Here is a 21,499-nt window from a genome sequence, read left to right as displayed (position 1 = left end):
CACTCGAAAACGGCCTCCGGTAGATTCTGTGAAACCCTTCGTCTCGTGTCTCCCACCATCTAATCGACCTTCTGTTCTCGCGTCTCTCGGCTCAGGAGGACTGAAGCAGTTGATGTTTATGTGACAGTTTGCTCTCAGACATTAAGCTCATTAGGTATCTCCTCCAATGTCCACTCTGTCTCTCACACACACCTAAATTAAAAAAAAAAACATAAATGCAACACTTTTGCTTCTGCTCCCTTGACACAGGTCTAAGACCTCCTCTGTGCACACAAAAGGTTCATTTCTCACAAATTGTGTTCACTGATTTGTTCAGATCCATGGTGCCAAGCTAATCCATCCACTTGACAGGTAAACAGCAGGTTATTGCACAGGCATGTGTTGGATTAATCACAATAAAAAGCAGTTTTCAATTTCAAAACCATTCCAAAAGAAATTTTCATTTTCATTTCATGGCAAGTTGAATGCATGAATGTGTTCTTGTCTTCTAATTGCATTGGTTGTATTAAATTGGGACTCTAGCATTAATCTAAATTTACCTATTCAGTTGTTGCTAATTTGCTAGACCAGCAGGTAAATGACGCAAATTGTGAGTCTTTGCCTAAATTTAGCAAATGCTACGCTACAAAACACTTTACAAGGACCAGATACTCCTCTGTTGTTACAGTAAAGTAGCCAAAGTTAACCACAAAATGTTCAAGAAACCAGAAAAGAGACAAACGTCAGAATTATGAGATTTAGAAAGTAGAAATTATGACTTTTTATCTGACAATTTTGACTTTTTTTTAATCTCATAATTATGACTTACCATGGGGATATTTTTGTCTTTCAATAGCAGAAATGAGCTTCCATGCGTTTGTCTAGGAATCAGTGAGCAGAATCAGAACTTAAATTTCTTAATGAGTCCTTTGAAATCGCAATTTCCAGGTTTTGATGCCAAACTCTGCTCATAAATGTCATTTTCAAGATGAAAGCGCACATTTTAGAGTGGCTTTGATTGTGACCAGTCCAAGACACACCTGGTCAAGAATCATATTTAACCAGGATCTCTACATGCCACACCTGTTAGCTGGATGCATTACCTTGGCAAAGGAGACGTGCTCACTAACACAGATTTTAACGAATTTGTGAATGAAATTTGAGAGAAATAAACCTTTTGTGTGCATAGAAGAAGTCTTAGGTGTTTGAGCTCAACTCCTGAAAAACGGGATATTTCTGATGAGTTCACATATACACGTGTTCAGAGGACCCATTGCTGAGACAGAGTACTCCTGGCAGACACATCACTGTCTGGCAGATTCCCGTGTCACCATGGAAACCCAGCATCAGGTCAGGAATAGTTGTTCCTAGACCGTTTTGGTGCACACTCAGCATAGGAGCAGCACGTTTATCAGCTCCCCTCTGTCATCAATGGCAATTAGGATGCAGACATCAAACAAACAAAGTGTGCAACTGCAGAAATGTTAATATAGTCTCTGAAATCTGGCTAGTTCTCCAAGAACATCTGACAGCAATGAGTAAGAAATGCTTGTGGTGTAACATATGTGGACACTTGGCACAGACAGATTTTTGGGACCATATCACAGAATTTTCCTCTCTTAAGTCTGAGATAGATTTTTTCCTCAGTTTGGTATTACAGAAGCAAATCCTGTGTAACTTTAGGAATCCTTTCTTACCTTATGTTATTCTGTCTTGTATCATATTAGGAAATCCTAAATACTCAACACAGCTAAACTTTCATGTCTGTTACCTAGCAACCTGACACTACTTTTCAAAAACATCTCGCCAAGCCAAATAGCTTTGTAGCCATTTTTGACAATCATGAAACATATTGAAACATACACGTGAGTGAGGTGTTGGTAGCATCTCCATAGACAGCCAAAGATGTTCTTTTTGGGAAATTAAGGCTCTAACAATGCTAAATGGGAGATAAAAGAAACGAAGGGGCTAAGATAACGAACATATCCGCATCCACTGTGTAAAAGCAAGAAAAGAGCAGTCGCAGATTAAACAAGTTGGCTAACACTACTGTTTGCTACTGTTAGCAAGAAGATGTAATACATGTGTACATCATAAAATGAATAATTATAGGCTTCATGTGTAAATTTACAATTATATTGTAATTCGAAATTTAGTCAGATGAGATAATATTGACATAAAGTATAATTTATTTTTCAAAGTCAAGATGTCTTCAAACTAATTAAATATACAGCCATTAATGAAAAACTTTGGTTTGGATACCAGCAGACTAGAGCTTGAGATCTGTGCCCAGAACTGATGGGACCCAACGGGTTTGGGCTGGGTCAGACTGTATTTCTTACATATTTCATGGGCTGTGTGCTTTTTTCTTTTTTTCTTTTTCAGTGTAGTTTTACTGCAGACTAACTGCACATGACGCTATGACAGGTCTGGACCACTCATAAATTGTGTTCATATCTAAAAGAAAATTTGAAATAAAAAAATAATTGGTTGTCATTAATCACTCATACATGCCACTTAAGAACAAATCTCTTTGTATGAATGGTTCTTGCATGAGGTCCGTTGACTTTGGAACTGGTCATCTGCTTTCCAAAATCAGCTTTCCCCTAATTACCATGGTTACCAAACAGTTAACACAGGACTTGCAAATTAGGCCCAGATCCTATTTTGACCCACTGTTTCCATCAGTGCATTGCTGTTGATTTCAACATGTTTTCCGTCACAGGCTGAGTCGAATAAAACACCCCACTGCTGACCAGTTGCTCTTGTAGGACAGCTGCACCGGCCTGAAGTCCCTCCCTACTGCCAAAACATACATTCTCAACTGGACATAGAGGAATGTGTCTCTACATGCTCCTACAACACACTGTCTTCTCTCTACGTGCTTCCATTGTTTTGAATCTTTAGTGTGTGTGTGTGTGTGTGTGTGTGTGTTTGAGTCCATGCATGTGTGTCAGACAGACTCCTCCATTGAGAACACCCACTTTTCTCGCACCTCCTCGCCAGTCCGCTGGGGAGAGATGACTCAAGCCTAAATGAGTCTTTATTTCTCTCTCTTTCTCTTTCTCACATTGACCCAGCGGATCAGGAGCTCTTCGCCCCGCTGAGCGTACCTCTCTGTTGCTCTTAACGGTAAAAGTCATCAATAATGACTCAGACCTCTGCTGGTGCTGTAACATGTGAGTTTTAGAGAGTTGGGTGGGCTGGTTGTTGATCTGCTCTGAACTTAGAACAGCACTGAAGACTGAGGGGGGATGTTTGGCCTTCAGGATGTACTGTGTGTTGAGTGTGAAGGACGAATACAAATCTTCACTGAAAGAGCTAGATAATGGTTTTTTAATCTTGGTTGTTGGACTTTTTATTCTGGGGTTACTGTTGAAAGTTTACTTAGTACATATAACGTTAGTATAGTTACTCAGACTCATGCCGATTGAGAGTCAGGTTTATTTTGTTAGTGCACAAAATACTGCTGGAGTTTCACAGGAAAACAGCGTTCCAGAATCTCTCAATCAATGGAAGTCAATGGTGGCCAGTTTTCAAATGTTAAAAAACAACTGGAAAAAAAACAGCCTCCATACTGCGCATCTAGCACAATCCAAGTCTCCTGAACTCCACACATGCTGTCATCAAAACACGCACACACACAGTTCAGACAGTGTGCACATGCATGTGAATGTGGCTCCAAACTAAGGATCTACAGTGAAGATTTACGCCCAAAACACGGTGTAAATAAAAAATTTTTTAGTCAGCATGGCATGTTGCGGCTTTAGGAGAATTGAATTACAGCAGACGAGCAGTATAGAGGCATTTTATGTTTTTATTACGTCTGAAAACTGGTCACCATTGACTTCCACTGTTTGGGCGATTCTGCAGCACTGTTTTCCTGTGAATCTCCAGCAGTGTTTTATGGACTTCAAAACTAAACCTGACCTTCAATCAGCTTGAGGGTGAGTAGATCATGACTGAATCTTCATTTTTGAATGAACTGTCCCTTTAATGTCAAACTAGGGGCATATCAGGACTGGTTTACTAACCAGTGAAAGTAGGCAATCTCCTGTGATCCACCTGTGGGTCCCAACCCAGTCAGAATGGCTGTTTTTTCCTTTCTTTTCCTTGACCGAGATTCCAGAAGGGGCGGGTCTAGGTTTGGACGTAAGGAAAGGGCTTAAACTGGGGTTAATTTAAGGGTTTTGTGTTACAAAAGAAGGATGTGACTCTGAATAAATCTTCCGTGTTTACAAAGATAGAAGATCAAAAATGCGTGTGTGTATGGAGTCATCACATGACTCAGCAGTGTTTATACCAAGTCCAAACCAGGCACGACTACAAGATCACGCACACACACACACACACACAAGAGTTTTTATCAGGTGATTGTTCTGTCAGGACTCTCTCTCTCTCTCTCCTAATATGACTCTGTTTCTCTGCACATTGAAGGGCCACAGTCTCTCTCACACTGCTAACACCGGTGGATCCTGCAGGAGGAGAGACTTAAAGCAATGCTCCGTTTCTAATTCAAAATCCTGCAGTTAAACTTAGTCACCCTGAATGTAACTCAGTGGTCTGAATGTGTCTGCGAGCACACAGTTTGAACAAAGAGCCCTGCTGGCTGCTGCTGGTTGAGAGGGCTGGGTTTGCTCTCCACACCGCAAACGGATTTTTTAGACACCGAGAGAAGCGTCGGACACACGGCAGCAGCGGGCTCGGTAAGGAAACAAATGAAATCTTCCTTTTCGATGCATTTTTACGCGAGAGGTGCGTGAATTTGCGCACATTTCGCACTGCAGAGGGAAGATCATGATCATGGTTGCGGAGTAGACGTGGGGAATACAGTTAATTTGTAACCTCGCATTGAATATCATAAGTTAATTGAGTGTGATTTTAAATAATTAATATGTATGGATACTTTCTGGAGTTTTTCTCTTCAGATCCAGTCAGCCAGCAGTCCTTCTTGCGCGCACAGGATAAGCGCTGTAGTTATGTGACGGATACATATAGGTTTGTGGCCGTGCTGTGTGGGCAGTTGTCCGAGGTTTTCCAGTGAAACGTCAGATGCACCTCAGTGTTCGGTCACCGGTTATTTCGGAGCCTGACTGTGATCCTCCCGGTGGCGTCCTGACGTCAATTTATAAGGACCCAGCAGCAGTGCCGGGGCGGCAGCAGATAACAAGAAGGGCTGAAGGAAAGAAAGAAAGAAACAGAGAGAGAGAGAGAGAGAAGCCGCTGGACCATGTTGATGTGCTCTTCCTCATTTTAATTGCTGATCATTCTGGTAGGATTTTATTCATTTCATTTTCCTGTCTTTTATTCTTCTTATTCTGCTTTTAATTCGCGTCCAGAGCTCGTGTAATGGTTTTAAACCTGGCTTTCTGCCAGTTATATTTCATTTTCATTGCATGAGGTAATATAGAAGATTTCTCGGCTTTATCAGACGATATAACCACATTTTTGCTGTAAATTATGGTATAAATGATCGGTTTGAATTGATTTCGTGCTCTCTGTTGGAATAGCGAACCGGTATCAACAGTAAATCGGGATGTTATTGAGCCTAAAAAAATGCTGTTTTCGTCCACTCCTGTGCTCTCTCTGTTAAACAGAGGATCAGTGTGTTGTTCCGAGGCACTGCAGTGTGTCAGTGAAGGGGTTTCTGCTGTCTGACAGGTTGAGTGTCTCTGCCCAGCTGGTTTAACACAGCACATCATCAGTATGATCAGCCAATTCTATTTTCAAAGCAAGAAAAAAAAATACAGTTAAAACAAAAATAAAAAACATGTCTTGCATTTGAAACAAATTATTCCAAATACTGTCTTTACCTGCCAGGCTGATCTGATCCAGGAGAAACCCCTTTGATAAAGCAGGTGAAGGGGATTCCTCTGCACTCTATCTGACTCTTCATCAGCACACCAACCACATCATCCCCATAGCAACAGTTAGTAAAACCAGTACTCTGTGTTCCCATGTCCAGCCATCACTAAACAGACTTCACAGTAAGGCACTGAAAGAGAAAACTCTGCACCTCTGCCAGGACACATATAGTCTATTGCTCTGGTCAGTATCTGCCTGGGGGAAGTATTATAAGCAGTACGCATTTTGTAATTAGACAGGGGGATGGATCTGTTTTGTTTCATTTACTTGCATAAAATATTAGTTATTACATTAGTTATTAAAAGGAGATCACACAGAATAGCCTATGTGTGAGATTTGGTTAAAGACAGTTCAGAGATACAGTATTTGGGATTTATTTTTACCCTTTTCCCACTTTCCCAGGTTCAAAAATTAATGAATACCTTTGCACAGACTTTTTTTTAATGCATTTTGTGTGGTCTGAAGTTATGTAAAACAACAAAATAAGGCTATCTTGGCTCAACTGACCCTTCTTAAGTCCCACCTCTTTTTGATCTGTGCTCCAATAGTCTGACACACTGGACGTACGCTGCAGGTGTAAATCCTGCCATTGCCTGCCATATCGCAGCATCCACTATTTGCATTTTCAAAGTCCCTGGGAAACTAACAACCTCCAAGCTGCAACCTACATGCTGAAAATGCCAAAGTAGCACTTGGGATGCTAATGGTGCAAACGTAAAGAAGCTAGCAGCTGTTACCTTTTCTTTTTCAGTAATTTTAGTGCAAGGGCTCGCATCCTGATGTGCAAATGGTCCACCAAAACAAGTTCCCCCTCGACACTATTTTGCAGCAGCAGCATCACTGCATCCTGGGCCTAGCACCGGCCAAGAAGTTTGTGATTGGTTTAAAGAAATGCAAACAAGGCAGGGTGTTAGTAGAATGAGTATGTGTGAAGACAGACCTTTGTCCAGCGCTGGGCTCTGTGGAGAGAGATCTGGCTGTGCGAGACTACTGCTCTAATAAGAGTTGGGCAAACTTTGTACTCGACTTTCTGCTTTTCCTGTAAAAGGAACATATGGGGACACATCTTAAGGCACCTAATGTTAGCAAAACACTAGCTAACTAACAGTTAATGTTAGCAAAGCAGTGGTTAACTGTCTACTTAATGTTAATTAACAGTTAATGTTAGCAAAAGGCTAGGTATCAGCTAGTTAATGCTAGCAAAATGCAAGCTAACTATCTATGATAATAATAATAATAATAATAATTATTATTATTATTATTATTATTATTATTATTATTATTATTATTATTATGATACCAATAATAATAATAATAATAATAATAATAATAATAATAATAATATGATAATAGTAATAACAACAACAACAACAATAACAATAAGAAGAAGAAACTTTATTTATTTAGTGCCTGACACATCCAGAGTTACAAGGTGCTTCACAAAATTAAGATACAAAATAAAGAAAAAAACAATTTACATCAATGCTAGAAAATGCTATAAAAATATATAATATATATAAATAAATAAATTTAAATATGTATATAAAGATATAACAAGATATTTAAAAAACAGTACATTTAAATATATATAAAATGCTAACTAACTTGCTAGTTAATGGTTGTTGTAGATTAGCAAACTAATTAGCTAGCATTTGGTAACATTAGCCAATGTACAATGGGACTATATTGTTTTTATGGGTCCCACAGCGTCAACTTTTAAATATCTTCAAAATTGGGTTTTCTTTTCAACATTCATGTAGATTAGTCTAGCACATAGCATACCTAGGGCACAGTATAGGACAAAGCTGGCCAAGGTGTTACACATTCTCGACTGTTTGGACACAGACCAAAAAGGGGCGGGACTTAGGGTCTTTTTTAAATTTTAAATTATAAATCTGCTACTTCAGCATGAGAGGCAGTGCTATGGATTTATATTAATACACAGCACAGTTCGGCTGCTGATATTTCACAGATGGTCGGGACCATAGATTCTCAATTGCACAAACCTCAGCGAGATCAGACTAGACTACCATATTCAACAAACAACCCCTCTGCTACTAGGAGGATGGAGGCGGGGGTTGTATTTTGGTCATTTTGTTAACGACAGGTCTGGCATCCTCTCTCATCCTCCCTCAAGTGACCCAATGATAATTAGACTCTAATTGCAACCCTGTATCTCACCAGTGACTGACCACGGCCGCAACTAAAGAGGGGGTGTCCCATTCCAGAGAGTGTATGCGTGTGTGCAGCAGCTATGGGGAAGGACTACTACAAGACCCTAGGCATCCCCAAGGGCTCCAACGAGGAAGAGATCAAGAAGGCATACCGGCGCATGGCGCTGCGCTTCCACCCTGACAAGAACAAGGACCCCAACGCCGAGGAGAAGTTCAAGGAGATCGCTGAGGCCTACGAGGTGCTCAGCGACCCAAAGAAGAGGGTTGTCTATGATCAACTCGGAGAGGAAGGTGAGGAGGAGGGGTTTTTGTCTGGGTTTGAGACTTAATATGTATTGTAATGTATTAAGTTGTTATTGAGCAGACTCTAATATCCGAGTGCAGGACTTTGGTGGGCTTCAGAAGTAATAATCCTGTGTCTCTTCCATGTTTTCATGTTTGTGTTTATGTGCAGGAACGTGTGTGCGATTGTCTATTGTTATACTCAGAGTCAACAACACTTACCGGCTCTAATACCTTACAGTCTACCTCAGCTGCTAGTGTAGTGTGTGTCTGAATGCGTGTGTGTTAGCTGACAGACAGATGGCTGAAGATCATTACGTGATGGAGATATGAATAGCAGCGACTGCTGTAGTTTTCATTTGCGGGTGTTTTGTGCATGTGTCTCTGTTGAAAAGGTGTGCGTGTAAGTGTGTATATTGCTGTGTGAGTGTGTTGGACGGATGGAGTGACCTGGTATTTCATGAGTTCTTCCACCACCAGCGCTGTTGGAAGATCAGTGATGCTGTGGGATTTTTCCCGCCCACGTGGGCTCCGCTCTTCTCTCTGCTGTTACCCACGTGCAGTCTTTTCTGAACAGGGTCCTGTTTCTGGTAGTTGAGTTCATGTTAGTGTGTTTTTCAGCTGGTGGGTGTTTGAGTGTGCATGTGCATCTGAGTTCTCACGTTCTTCTCTGCTTTTTTCTCTCTCAGGGCTGAAGACAGGCGGCAGCAGCTCGTCGGGTGCTCCTGGCAGCTCAACGTACCACTACACCTTCCATGGGGACCCTCACGCCACCTTCGCCTCCTTCTTTGGCGGCTCCAACCCCTTCGACATGTTTTTTGGCTCCAACCGCAGCCACAGCCGCTCCAACGGGTTCTCCTTCCACACAGACCACGACGCTGAGCAGGACATGGACGTGGATGAGGACGATCCCTTCGCTCATTTTGGGAGACAGTTCGGTTTTCCAGGGGGGATGAACAACGGCTTCCCAGGGGAGGGCCGCAGGAGGCGGGGGGCGCCGCCGTCGGAGCGCCTGGGAGCTGGTCGAAAGCATCAGGACCCCCCAGTGGTCCACGAGCTGAAGGTCTCCCTGGAGGAGATCTTCCATGGCTGCACCAAGCGCATGAAGATCACCCGCCGCAGGCTGAACCCAGATGGGCGGAGCATGAGGACAGAGGACAAGATCCTCAACATTATCATCAAGAAGGGCTGGAAGGAAGGAACCAAGATCACCTTCCCAAAGGAGGGGGACGAGACCCCCGAGAACATTCCTGCCGACATAGCCTTTGTGCTTAAAGACAAAGGGCACGTCCACTTCAAGAGAGACGGTTCCAATATAATTTATAACTGCAAGATCAGTCTAAAAGAGGTGCGTCCATCCATTTTTATCTAACCTCTGTCTCTTCTGTCTTAGTATGGGATGTAACGATACCAAAAACTCGTAGTACCATGATAAAAAGTAGATGAAAAAGTATATGATATTGCAATATTAAGACATAAAGAAAAATGATAGCTTGAAAAAATTATTTATTAAATAATTAATCTGCTCCAGGTACTCAGACACCAGCATTATCTGCCCCTCCATGTTTGCTTTTTTGTCATCCATGATACTTTTTTGCTGTTTCTGCAACAGCGATGCACACCCCCTTCTTTTTGATTGGCCCATGCCAGGCATCAACTGAAGGAAGCACAGTGAAATTTTGTACATTTTCCTTAACTAACAGTTGAAAATGCTAAAAATCAGTTAATCAATTCATCTTTAATGATTAATAAGACACAAAACTCATTATTTTTTCTCATTATCAAGTTTCCTGCCAGACAAAACAATGTCAAAAGAGGCCCAATTATTGCCATTTCTAGACTATCAATTAATTATTGATTAAAACGTTTTTAACTGGTTAAATTCTGAACTGCAATTAATTGATTAAAATGATTAATTATTAACATCCCTATTTCATACCCCTACTACCATGATCGAAAACACTTCCCCTCATTTAAATGACTTCAGCTGGCAGGTTACTAGGTGGCAACGTGAAAAAGCCTTGATTTGTACAGCATTTTTTGTTTGTATAAAATTTGTTTTTCCTTTTAACTTGCTAAGTAACTAACTTAATACCGATTCCGATACCTGAACTTTGCATATCAACAGATCTTGAGAACCGATCCAATACCAATGTGTTTAAAAAAAATTTAAAAGCTGTATACTACTGACCCTGTATGGATGTGATCTGATTACTATCATTGTTGCATGTGCTGGCACAGACATGAACATAAACAAATACATACAGAGGATGAATGACATTAACCTGACCTCACCCTCCTGGGGGGAAAAAAATCGAGATGCTGCTGTGAAGTAGTGGGGTAACATCTTGAGGTTAATAAATTGCTTGGAATCCAATTGGTGCTTAGACTTAAGCATTTTAGGCTGTATCAGAGGCATCGGCATCAGATCAACCCTAATTGTTACATCCATACTGTCTGTTTTTCTTCACTCTGTCTTCGTCCCACTTCTGCATGTAGATGAGTGGATGATTCTGCTGAGGTTGGTGGTTTGATTCCCGGTGGAGCAAAGCAGGCAGAAACATAATCCATTCATGCATTCAAGGAGGTGCAGACTTTCAGATGAATATCCAACAATTTTAGATTTTTATCATTCTCATCATTCAAATTGAGCAAACAGTGGATGAGGTGGCAAGGAGTGACTGTAATTTAAGGGTAGCATTGTGTCCTGTGTGGGTGGTCATATAGAACATATTGAGGAGTGAGTGTGTGTGTGCATGTGTGTGTTGCTGTGGGGCAGGATCAGTGAACAGCAGAGTCTCTGTCGCTGCAGTGTGAGAGAAGCAGCAGGAATGTGGTGTCCTTGTGTGACCGGCGTCCTCACTTGTTCTGCGCTGCTGTCTGCATACATAAACACTCGTGTAGCCGGGCACACACGCAGAGCTACACACAGACTTAAACATGCATGCAAGCGTACACACTCTTGCATCTTCAAGCATATTTGCAAACACACTCAGATAAAGATGGATTGTAGTGTGACAGTGGTGACAATCCAGGCTGCTATTACTGTGACTGGCAGGGCATTTAATTAGCTGCTCCTACGAGGGCAACGGGTCCAGCACGGCTCTGCTCCCCTGTCTGAGAGTTACACAAGCTTTAATGTTTCTAATAGCGCCGCCACTCACTGGCCTGCACCCCCCGCGGTGAGCCTAATGGCAGGTGTTCTCAAAGAGTTGGAGATGTCAGGGGAGTTGTTTGTTCTCCAATCAAGCCAAGTTTTCCTTTAAAAGCAGCGCCGGGTCTCATGAAACTCTACAGAAGTAATTCACCGGGAGACAAGGGTACTGGCAAACAACAGAACTACAAGGACAGGTTAGGTAATGAGGGCACATTAAAGTTCAGTTAAATTGCATTAAGCAGGAGATGGTGCTTTGTCAAACCTGCACAATGATTAAGTTTACACTGCAGAACTCCCACAGCTAAGTCCTCTGCTCCAACGGCAGCCAGATAAGAGACTTAAGTCTGATGCAGTTAAAGACAGAATTGGGGAGAGGAGAGTAAGATGTGGATGGGGGTGGGGAGGGTGGGGGGGGGGGTGTCGGGGGAATATTAGGGAAGTGGGTCAGATGATTCAGTATCCAAAGCAAATAAGAGCTCATATTCCACTGCTACACTCCAGCTCTGCTTCCCTGAAGACGTGATGCTGCAGTGAAAACATGCTGCACTCCAGACAACCTGCAACATATAACACGCTAAATGTTATGCAGCGCACCAGCAGATATTATAAGAGAGTACACGAGATGAGTATTTCCATTAGCAAAAATAACTCTGCAAGTGCTCATTCTAAAGTACATAAACAGAAGAGGAAAGCTTAGATATCTGGAAATACATTTCTTTAAGTTGACATGAAATGAAAAATGTCTTTTTAACCCTTTTGGATCATTTCTAATCATATTGTGCATCTGTTTTGCAATATTATCCCCCCTGCAATATTAGGGCTGCAGCTAATGATTATTTTCATGATGAATTAATCTGTTGCTTATTTTCTAGTTTAATCGATTAGTTTCTTGTTAGATAAAATGTCAGAAAATGGTGAAAATGCTGATCGCTGTTTTCCAGAGCCCAATGTGACGTCCTCATATGCCTTGTTTTGTCCACAGCCCAAAGATAGAGGGCAGGGCTGAACAATATGGCTCACCTGATTAAAGTCAAATGTCATGTTTTCTTTCTTTCTTTCTTTCTTTTTTTCTTTATCATTCTTTATTATCCCCATTAGCACCAGCATAAGCGTTGGCTGTTCTTTTGGGCAAGTAAAACTAGCAACTCACTTGGCCAACTGGGCAAGTGGTAAAAAAGAATTCTGATAAATGTTTAATGTTTTTTTTTTTTCTGGCAAAGATGTTTGTTTTCAGCCTCTCATATCTGAAGATTTCCTGCTTTTTTCTGTTTATTATGACAAAACTAGATATCATCTTGAACTTTGAGAGACTGGAATGGAAAATTTTCTGACATTTTATAGACACTGCAACCCTAGTTTAAACCTAGCACTTAAGATAGTCTTTGTTGGTATTTGATAATTGCTAATAAATAAAACCACTGTTGTGGGGGCAAGTAAAATTTCTAGCAAGTCAATTCCTGTAAGCGATCATTAACGTTGAATGCTGGAGGGATAAAGAAACCAGAAAAAAATTATATTTGAGAAGTTGAAATTAGTGAATTTTAATAAAAACTGACTCAAAGTGATTAAGCAGTTATCAAAATACATGGCATTTAATTTAATAGTCAATTAATAATTAATTAATCGTCGCAGCTCTAAAAAAAAACACATGCCACAAAATTCCCCCCAAAATGATCTCTTTGTTTTCTATTATTCTAACCATGTTTTCTCCCTGTTAAACAAAATATGTTGTGTGCTTACACTATGTAGGCTTGATCCAACCAATTTCAACTAATAATATTGAGACATACAGCAATCAATCAGTCTTCAACTTTTAGTGACAGAGAGCTAAGATTCAATACACAGTCTATCCTGTTTCCATCAGAAATACGTCACGATATCCAAGATACTCGTGAAATAGTGTTTCATCTGGACTTTAAAGGAGCAAACTGTAGCCATTGTGCATCCATAAATGAATACTGAAGTCCAAATAGTAAGTTGGAGCCACAGACTACATTTTAAAAAAAAGGGTTGAACCCCTATCTAATATACAGTCTATGGTTGACGCGAGTTTTTTCCTCCACCCCCTCTTCTCCAGGAGTACTGCAGTGTGCAAGACCAACACAACATTATAATTTGACAATATCAAGCAATTACAAGCCTTCCACTGTAAGTTGATCAGCTGTTTGTAAGTGTCAGTTGTCTGTCGATGTAAAGTTAAGTCTGTTATCCTGCAAACAAAAGCCCACCGTTCTGAAAATAAACACTCTGGAGTTTGGGTTCAGTGACTTCCTGCCAGACATTAACATATTGCTCAATTTAACCTTTATAAACATCTGCTTCTTCTAAAAGATTATTGATGATTTCTTATGACTCATAAACAGACACTAACTCATTCAGCAAACATTCATTACTTTGAACTGTAATTAATGTGAAACTTGAAACAAAAACTCGTTGTTCTGGTCCAGAGTAGAAATTTCAAACGAGGACACCAAAGCTGTAGCGTTGTTGTCAGACAAGCGAGTATTTCAGCTTAGCATGTTAGCATGTTGATGACATATCATAGTCATTTTATGTTCAATTACAATAAATTTATTACAGATTTCTCCTTTAAGGAGATATAGTTATTTTGTTATATTTTGACTCCTGTATGATTCCTCTGCTATGTGGTTGCTCAGTTTTGTTTACTGCCTGCAGCCTGCCCTGTTGAGCTTCTCAATTTAGTGCCACTAAGCACTCATTTGACCACACTACAAACTCCTGGGAGACACAGCTAGAGGCAACTTCCAGCCCTGCGACGTCTCCACTGCCTGTGACAGCAGTCAGAAGCAGTTAGGGAGCCTGGCACAAATTTGACACATTGATTTCCCTGAAAGCAACCTACAGTATATCTGGATCTATAGGCTAGGCTCTTAATGATGCCTCTGCAGTGTAATGGTATCATCCTGTCACCCCTGCACTCAGCTCGGCAGCAAAATCAACGTCCAGACACACTTAGGTGCTAACTGTAGCTGTTGGGCTCTAAAGGCAAAGTGGATGGCTCCACCTCTGATATAATTTGGAAAGGCTCATATACTGTTTATCCACGATGGGAGAAGACACTCTATCAGTTGACTGCACAATTAAACATTACTAGTCGGTACCAGAAATAGTAGTCCTTTCCAGACATTCAGTGCTACTGGCTACTGTAAACGCCAATCAGTGTCCATCACAAGTTCCTCCTTAGCTGCCTGTTTTTTGTCAGGAAACATATAAGCAAGCTGTTTCATCAGAAATTTAAACTGCTCCTCTCAGCAAAAGTCTGATCGTAACTGTAAGATTAAAGGACCAGTATGTAGGATTTAGTGGCAGTGAGCTTGTAGATCGTAAACACCTCGTCCCACTCTCCTCTTCTAAGCGTGTGGGAAAATCTATGCTGGTAAAGAAACTAGAAAATATGAAAAGCCCTATACAGAGCCAGTGTTTGGTTTGTCTGTTTTGAGCGACTGTAGAAACATGGTGGTGCAACATGGCAGCCTCCGTGCAAGAGGACCCCCACCCTCTTTAGATAAAAACATCTCATTCTAAGGTTTCATACTTGAATGAATATTGTATTACATTTCTGCCATAGCCTGCTAATAAATCTTCTACACCAAACCTTTAAGCATGTACCACTGATGGCTGATGTTAGCATGTGGCTCTAGAGAATGATTGTAAATCTACAGAACATTCACACACACAGTAAAATCAAACTGCATGTGTGTGTTGTGTGTCTCTAGAGCTATGTTGTCTGAGCTGAGGCTTATTATGCAATCAGTGGGCCCTTAGATCAGCGTGCAGTGTGTGTCGAGCGTCATGGCAACCTGTCTCTGTGTGTAAGACTTGTGTTAGTGAATGGGAAGTGTTCATAACGAGAGGATGAGCACTAGTCTCCATCACAGTCATAGGCTAAATCACCTCCTAATGTATGCAGGGGGTAAGAGGAGGCTGATGTCATGGCTGGAAAACTGTCTGTCCTCTGAAGCAGCTGCTCTGCTTGACTGAACTTCAACTGTCCACATGTCCATCCCTGTTTGTTAGAAGAAAAAAGAAAACACCAGACGAGACAAGAAAATCCTCCAGCATCTGCCCCAGCACTGGGTGTTAGAGGTTAAGCACATGCCAATGCAGGCAAAATCACTGCTACGTTATGATGGGCTGATTGCATTGAGATGATTGGTGATAAGAGTTGGTGTATTTTGGAAAAACTGAGAGGGAAACTTGAACTGATGATCCCCTTGTGTAGCATTTAGCTTAATTTATCCAGGACATGTCTACTCCCCCCCCCCCTTTAAAAATCCAAACAAAAATCAAGCAAACAGCACATCATCTATATTGCACATTTCATTCCAGGTGGATGCACAGAGAGGGAGCCACAAAAGTTGCAGCACCAAGAATAGAAAGCATAAAAATACCGGAGATAAAATCAACTGCTAAATAAAATAAAATAAGACCAGCACTCAAGCAGTAAAATAATAGGACATGAGAATTAAAACCATTAAAACCACTCGGTTAGTTGGTCTGTTGACTGGTCACCACTTTGGTATATCTTAACAACTAATTGATGGATTGTCATGATTTTTTTTTTTTTTTTTTGAGGATGAATCCCAATGACTCTGGTGACCCCCAGACTTTTAATCTAGTGTCATCAGCAGGTGAAAGCTTTCATTAATCCAGTAAAATATCTGCGAACTGGTACAACTGGTAGACATTTGTGCTATCTCCTCATGTTTTCATCATTACTTTCACATTTTGAGTAAAATGTCTTAATAACTATTTGGTGGATTGGTTAGAAAATTATACACATTCATGTTCCCCTCAGGATGATTTTTAATAACTTAGCTTTTAACCAACGTGTTGTTTATGACTGTTAGATATTATATTTTATCATGCATAGTTGAGGTTGGTGGTCAGATGCATTTCTAACATTTAGAAGAACTCAGTGCTTTTCCACCACAGGCACCAGGGTCTTAATTAAGCTCTTGGGGCAATATTTTTGGGGGTAGTATTTTCTAAAGTACAGAAACTTTGGAGGTGGGGTGCTCAGTAGGGTTGGGCAATATATCAATATTACATTGTATTGTGATATTTTCCTGGTTTTAAAGGCTGCATTACAGGAAAGTGATGTTATTTTCTGAACTTGCCTTCTGTTCTAGCTGTTCTATTATCTGTCTTTACCCACTTAGTCATTATCTCCACATTACTGATGATTATTTATCAAAAAATCTCTTTGGTTTAATATTTTGTGAAAGCACCAATAATCATCTCTACATTATTGTCGCAGTATTGAGTTATTTGTTCAGAAATGTTGACATTTATCACCTCATCCACTTCCACTCCTCAGAGCAGACAACATGTCATCAGTAAGGACCTACATGATCAATAATTATTGATTATATTACTGCATTACTGATATGAAACTTCACTATCATGATAGGCATTTCAGCTACATCGCCCAGGCCTCGCTTTCAGTGCTGATTTCTGACCGGTTGTGTACTTTCGGGATTTTCATTCAGTCACCATTTTAAATAATCTGAAGTCTCAAACTTTTTTTTTTTCATGGGTTTTCATCTTTCACAGGTCTGGGGTTACCATCTAGAAACGATCATAGGCTAAGTTCATCAACCAGACCAACCACATGGTCCTCTTCCCAAACAACAAGCCCCATTATTAACCTTTAAAATTCAACTTTTTATGTCCCTTTTCGTTCCTGGGTATTTTTCTAAAAGACTCCAAGTTATTGTTCTATTTTTCTGTCTTTCATACACTCTTGACTTGAACCTTTTCAATAATCAGGAAATCAGTGATCATCCACAGTGGCTCTCCATCTTCCTTTCTCCACAGCTTTTTATTTTTATTCACTAACTTTATTCTGTGTAGTAATTCACTTTGTAACAGTTGGTTAGAAATGTATTATATAAGAAAAGTTTTTTAGTTCATCAGGATGTTCATTCACAGAGTTGTGGATTTAAATAGTTCTTTTTATTCAGTGCAAATCTGGCGAGTGATGCTCACTGGAAAGCCTGTGAAGTCGTGATAACCACAGGTCTCCATGTTTAGTTTAGCGCTTTCTACGCTCTGACTGGATTCATCAGGCATTGTGATAAGGAGGCTTAGAGTGTGTGTTTGTGTGTGTGCACGCGTGCGTGTGTGTGTGGGTGTTTGTGTGTGTGTTCTCGCTCCTCGTCCTGCCAGCCCATCTGACAAGCCCTCCAACTATTTACGAGCTCAGCCGATTCCTGCCTCACTTCATTAGCCCCGGCTATGAGACTGTTGCTAAAATTAGTCCCCTGTGCAATGTGTAACCCCCTCCGACTCTGACACACACACACCCTTTCCATCTCCACACACACACACACACAAACACACACACACAAAGACCGGAAAAACTTTTCCATGCTGCCAAGTCATGTTTTCCTAATGTTTCTGATCCAAACGCTGTTCTGTAGACCCCCCAGTGCTGTAGTCGGTACTGAAAGGCCTGCTTTCTCTCTCTCACACACACACTCAATGAACACACACAGAAAACACGTGGAAGTTTGGCTCGTTACGATGACGTATGAAGGAAGATAAACTGAACTTTTAGTTCATGGAAACATTAAGTCATCGAGATATTCATGGCTTTGGCATTTACTTCCTAATAAAGATATTAACCCTCTCAATCTCCTTTCTGTTCCAGGCGTTGTGTGGTTGCACAGTTAGCATTCCCACGCTGGAAAACCGCATCATCTCGCTCCCCTGTCACGACATCATCAAGCCCGGGACGGTGAAGCGACTCAGAGGGGAAGGCCTGCCTTTCCCAAAGAACCCGTCACAGCGCGGTGACCTCATCGTGGAGTTTTCTGTCCGTTTTCCCGACAGGATCCCCCCACAGTCCAGAGAGATTATCAGACAACACCTCCCACAGTCATAGGAAGACTCACCTTCAACCACCACCACCACCACCACCACCATCACCACACACTCCAGACTAAACGACCCAAACCCTCAAAAACAGCCCTTACTACTCTCATATTTTTACCCTTATTCACCGTATTCACATGGTGGCCATTTTCTTCTATTGTCACACTGTGGATGGGAAGCTCAAATGTCGTACAGCTGCGTCCAAGGTTGCAAGTTGTATAAACATAGAGAATGTGACAAATCGTTATCATTTCAACACTGCCGGTGAAAATCTGGAGAGACGTCAAGCCATATTCCATGCTAAAATAACCTGTTTGCACTTGTGAGAAAACGTTTCGCCTTCAACCACTTCCTAGCTAACATTACTGTTTGTGGTGTTACATGATCTGATAGGAAAGAAAATTAATTCTGAAAAATCAGCAAGCATCTTGGACACATTTGTTTAGGCCTAACGTTAAGCCTGGAGGTAAACCGCGCTGGTTATAATCAAGCTTGATAATGGTAGGTGGAGTTAAAGTCATCGTGAAATGGAAATCAGAGTGCAGTTTGTTTCTGCATATTGACGTATAAAAACGGGCAGTTAGTGGGACTTGTCGAAGTAATAGTACTGCATGAGTGAGGGACCGAACACAGGCTTCAAGACTAACAAGGTTTGACAACAAGAAATACAGTACAACGGTGGTTTTCTTGGCATGTGTGTTTTCTATGCTGTGTTCAAATGCAGCTTGTGAATTTGTAATTGACATGGAAAGTCGTGTACATGACTTTGTGAAGACTCAGTAAAGTTCCAGTTCAGGATGTTGTGATCATGACATGAGGGAGGCGTTCATGAGTTGGCGAACATCTTGGAAGACACACCAATATATCATACTGTTGCTAACAGGCTAATTAATGAGCCGTCTGTGGTGCTGAGCACCTCTGAAAGTTGGAGATTGTTTGACAGGTGGATGTCATGATTCGATGGTTGAAACTGGTTAGTTCTAGCTTGCATAACTTTGATCTAAAGTTAAAAAGAAATTGATTTTGTGATCTAAAAGTGTTAAAAAGGCATTGAGCTCAACTTAAACTGTCTTGCTGTCTTCACCCGGCGCCAGAAATGTTCTGGTTATGCCAATAACGTTAGGTGACATTATACTCACTGGAACACGTATCTCTTTGTAGTGTTCATACAGATTATGTCCAACACATATGAGGAAATGTCGGATCAGACAGTGAATTTTGTTCTAATATACCGGTGACAGTAATATTAGCTAGGAAGTGGTTGAATACTAATGTTAGCTGTTGTCTGACAGTAGCGATTGGGTTATCCAATATGTCCCTCCAGATTGTCACTCTATTATCCTTTCAGTTGCTGATTAATCAGGAAGTGGTAAAATGATGATTGATGATTTGTCAGAGTCTCTAGGTTTCTACAACCTGGAACACAGCAGCTCAAGATCTGAGCTTCCCACCCTGAGTGTGACGTCAGAAGAAAATGGCCGCTGTATGAATATGGTGAATTGTAGTTTTCCTTTCGACTTCCAGTCCCCATGTCCCCCACGCAGCATTAAACAGACGTTGTTGTTTGTAGGGACTTCTCAGTGGGAGGATGAGGGAAGAATTCCAAGATGAATGGCTGTATCAGGATGTAATTATTTGTGTTTGTTTTGTCTTTTGGCCTGAGCACACACACATGAGCGCCCGAGCAGTGGAGCGGTGCTGAGGATGGGCTCAGCACAATCGTGGCTTTTACCAGAACGTCTTTTCTTAACTCTGTTTTTTACGGATTTATCAGTGGTTTTATATGCTGTCCAACTCTCTGATCCTCGTCTTTTTGTGATAGGATGAAACGTGAGATATTTTTTAACACAAACATTTTTTCCAGGATTTTCTTTTCCAAAGGAAGTTTCAAACAGAATTATTTATTTTTACCTTGAGTGTACCAGCAGCTTCAGTGTGTTCAGTGCAAACCCCCCAGTTTTAACTTAATTCCTCCCTTGCCACCTGCTTCTCTCTTGCTTTCAGTCTGATAAAGCATTGTGCTTGAAGTCTGTAGGCCGTTTACTGTTTAGTAAGATTTGTCTCCCCTAAGGCTGGGTTATACCAGCAAAGATTAACTTTTAAACCAGATTAAATCATTGTTTAACCATAAATTATATTGCACCAAACTTTTAAACTATCTTAAAGTTAAGAAAAAATAAATTTAAATATCTCTTTAAACCCCAGTTTAGGTTTTACTCTAAATCTAGAATAAATTCAATGCTGTTGCACCAAACCTGTATGCTCCAATCTCAGCTTTGATCCAGTATTAATTTTAAACTTACACCTGAGGAGATTTAACTTTTACAATGGCTGCATGCAATGGCTAGCAAACCAATGTACCATTTTATTAACTGTTTGGCCAGTTAGCAAAAAATGCCATGTTTTATTATTTAGCTATGAAAACATGGTAACATTTTGTTAACTTTTGTAGTTACCTAGCAACCAATATAACTAAAGCTAGTAAACAAAGTAATTTTTTTTTTTTACTTTTTAGCAAGCAAGCAATGTAATGTTTTGTTAACTTTTTAGTGAAGTTACCAAGAAATGTAACGTTTTGTTTACTTTTTTTGCTAGAAAGCAGTGTAATGTTCTGTAAACTTTTTGGATATCTAGGAAAACATGGTGACTCTTTGTGTCTCTTTGGTGTCACTTTTTAACTGCAAAGCAAACAATGTTTTGTTGTTGCTGTTCGTTTTTTAATTTTACTTTTGGCTAGCTAGCAAACATGGTAACATTTTGTTAACTTTTTCGCTACTTTTAGCAAGCTAGCAAACAATGGAGCATTCTGTTATTTTTTTAGCTGGCTAGCAAACAATGTATAGCTCTGTTAATGAATACAGAGCAAGAGAAAGTCAGCATTTCCCTGCCTCTTTTATACTTACTGCATCCCAACAGCACTGAAATGTGTTTTTTATTTATTCATTGATTTTAATTTGGCAAGCATCTCCATATTGATTAAACTCTGTTTAAATCTCTTTGACATTAAACTTGAATCAGTTTTTAATTGTGCGACAGAGTTCTTAATTTAAATCTGGATTTAATAGTTAAACCTAGTTCTGCTAAACTCTGATTAGAACTAATCTTAGATTAAATTAATCTCTGCTGGTGCAACCCAGTCTGA

General features: G+C 40.5%; 1 protein-coding gene across 3 annotated transcripts; it reads left to right on the top strand.

Moving 5' to 3' along the window:
* The first annotated feature begins 2,373 nt into the window (after window positions 1-2,373).
* On the top strand, window positions 2,374-20,705 carry dnajb5 (DnaJ heat shock protein family (Hsp40) member B5). Of its 3 annotated transcripts, none has more exons than XM_084728951.1 (4): window positions 2,374-3,158; window positions 8,029-8,309; window positions 8,990-9,648; window positions 18,134-20,705. In XM_084728951.1, the coding sequence occupies exons 2-4, from the start codon at window positions 8,099-8,101 to the stop codon at window positions 18,365-18,367; spliced, it is 1,104 nt and encodes a 367-aa protein (XP_084585077.1). In that variant the 5' UTR covers window positions 2,374-3,158; window positions 8,029-8,098; the 3' UTR covers window positions 18,368-20,705. The 3 variants fall into 3 exon arrangements, with proteins under 3 accessions (XP_084585077.1, XP_084585076.1, XP_084585075.1); XM_084728950.1 differs by lacking the exon at window positions 2,374-3,158 and adding an exon at window positions 4,381-4,685; XM_084728949.1 differs by lacking the exon at window positions 2,374-3,158 and adding an exon at window positions 4,759-5,251.
* The last annotated feature ends 794 nt before the right edge of the window (window positions 20,706-21,499 follow it).

The sequence above is a fragment of the Lutjanus erythropterus genome, chromosome 10 (assembly GCF_056507025.1).
Source record: "Lutjanus erythropterus isolate fLutEry1 chromosome 10, fLutEry1.hap2, whole genome shotgun sequence".
In the NCBI taxonomy this organism is placed as follows: domain Eukaryota; kingdom Metazoa; phylum Chordata; class Actinopteri; order Lutjaniformes; family Lutjanidae; genus Lutjanus; species Lutjanus erythropterus.
This window is presented reverse-complemented; position numbering and strand designations above follow the sequence as displayed.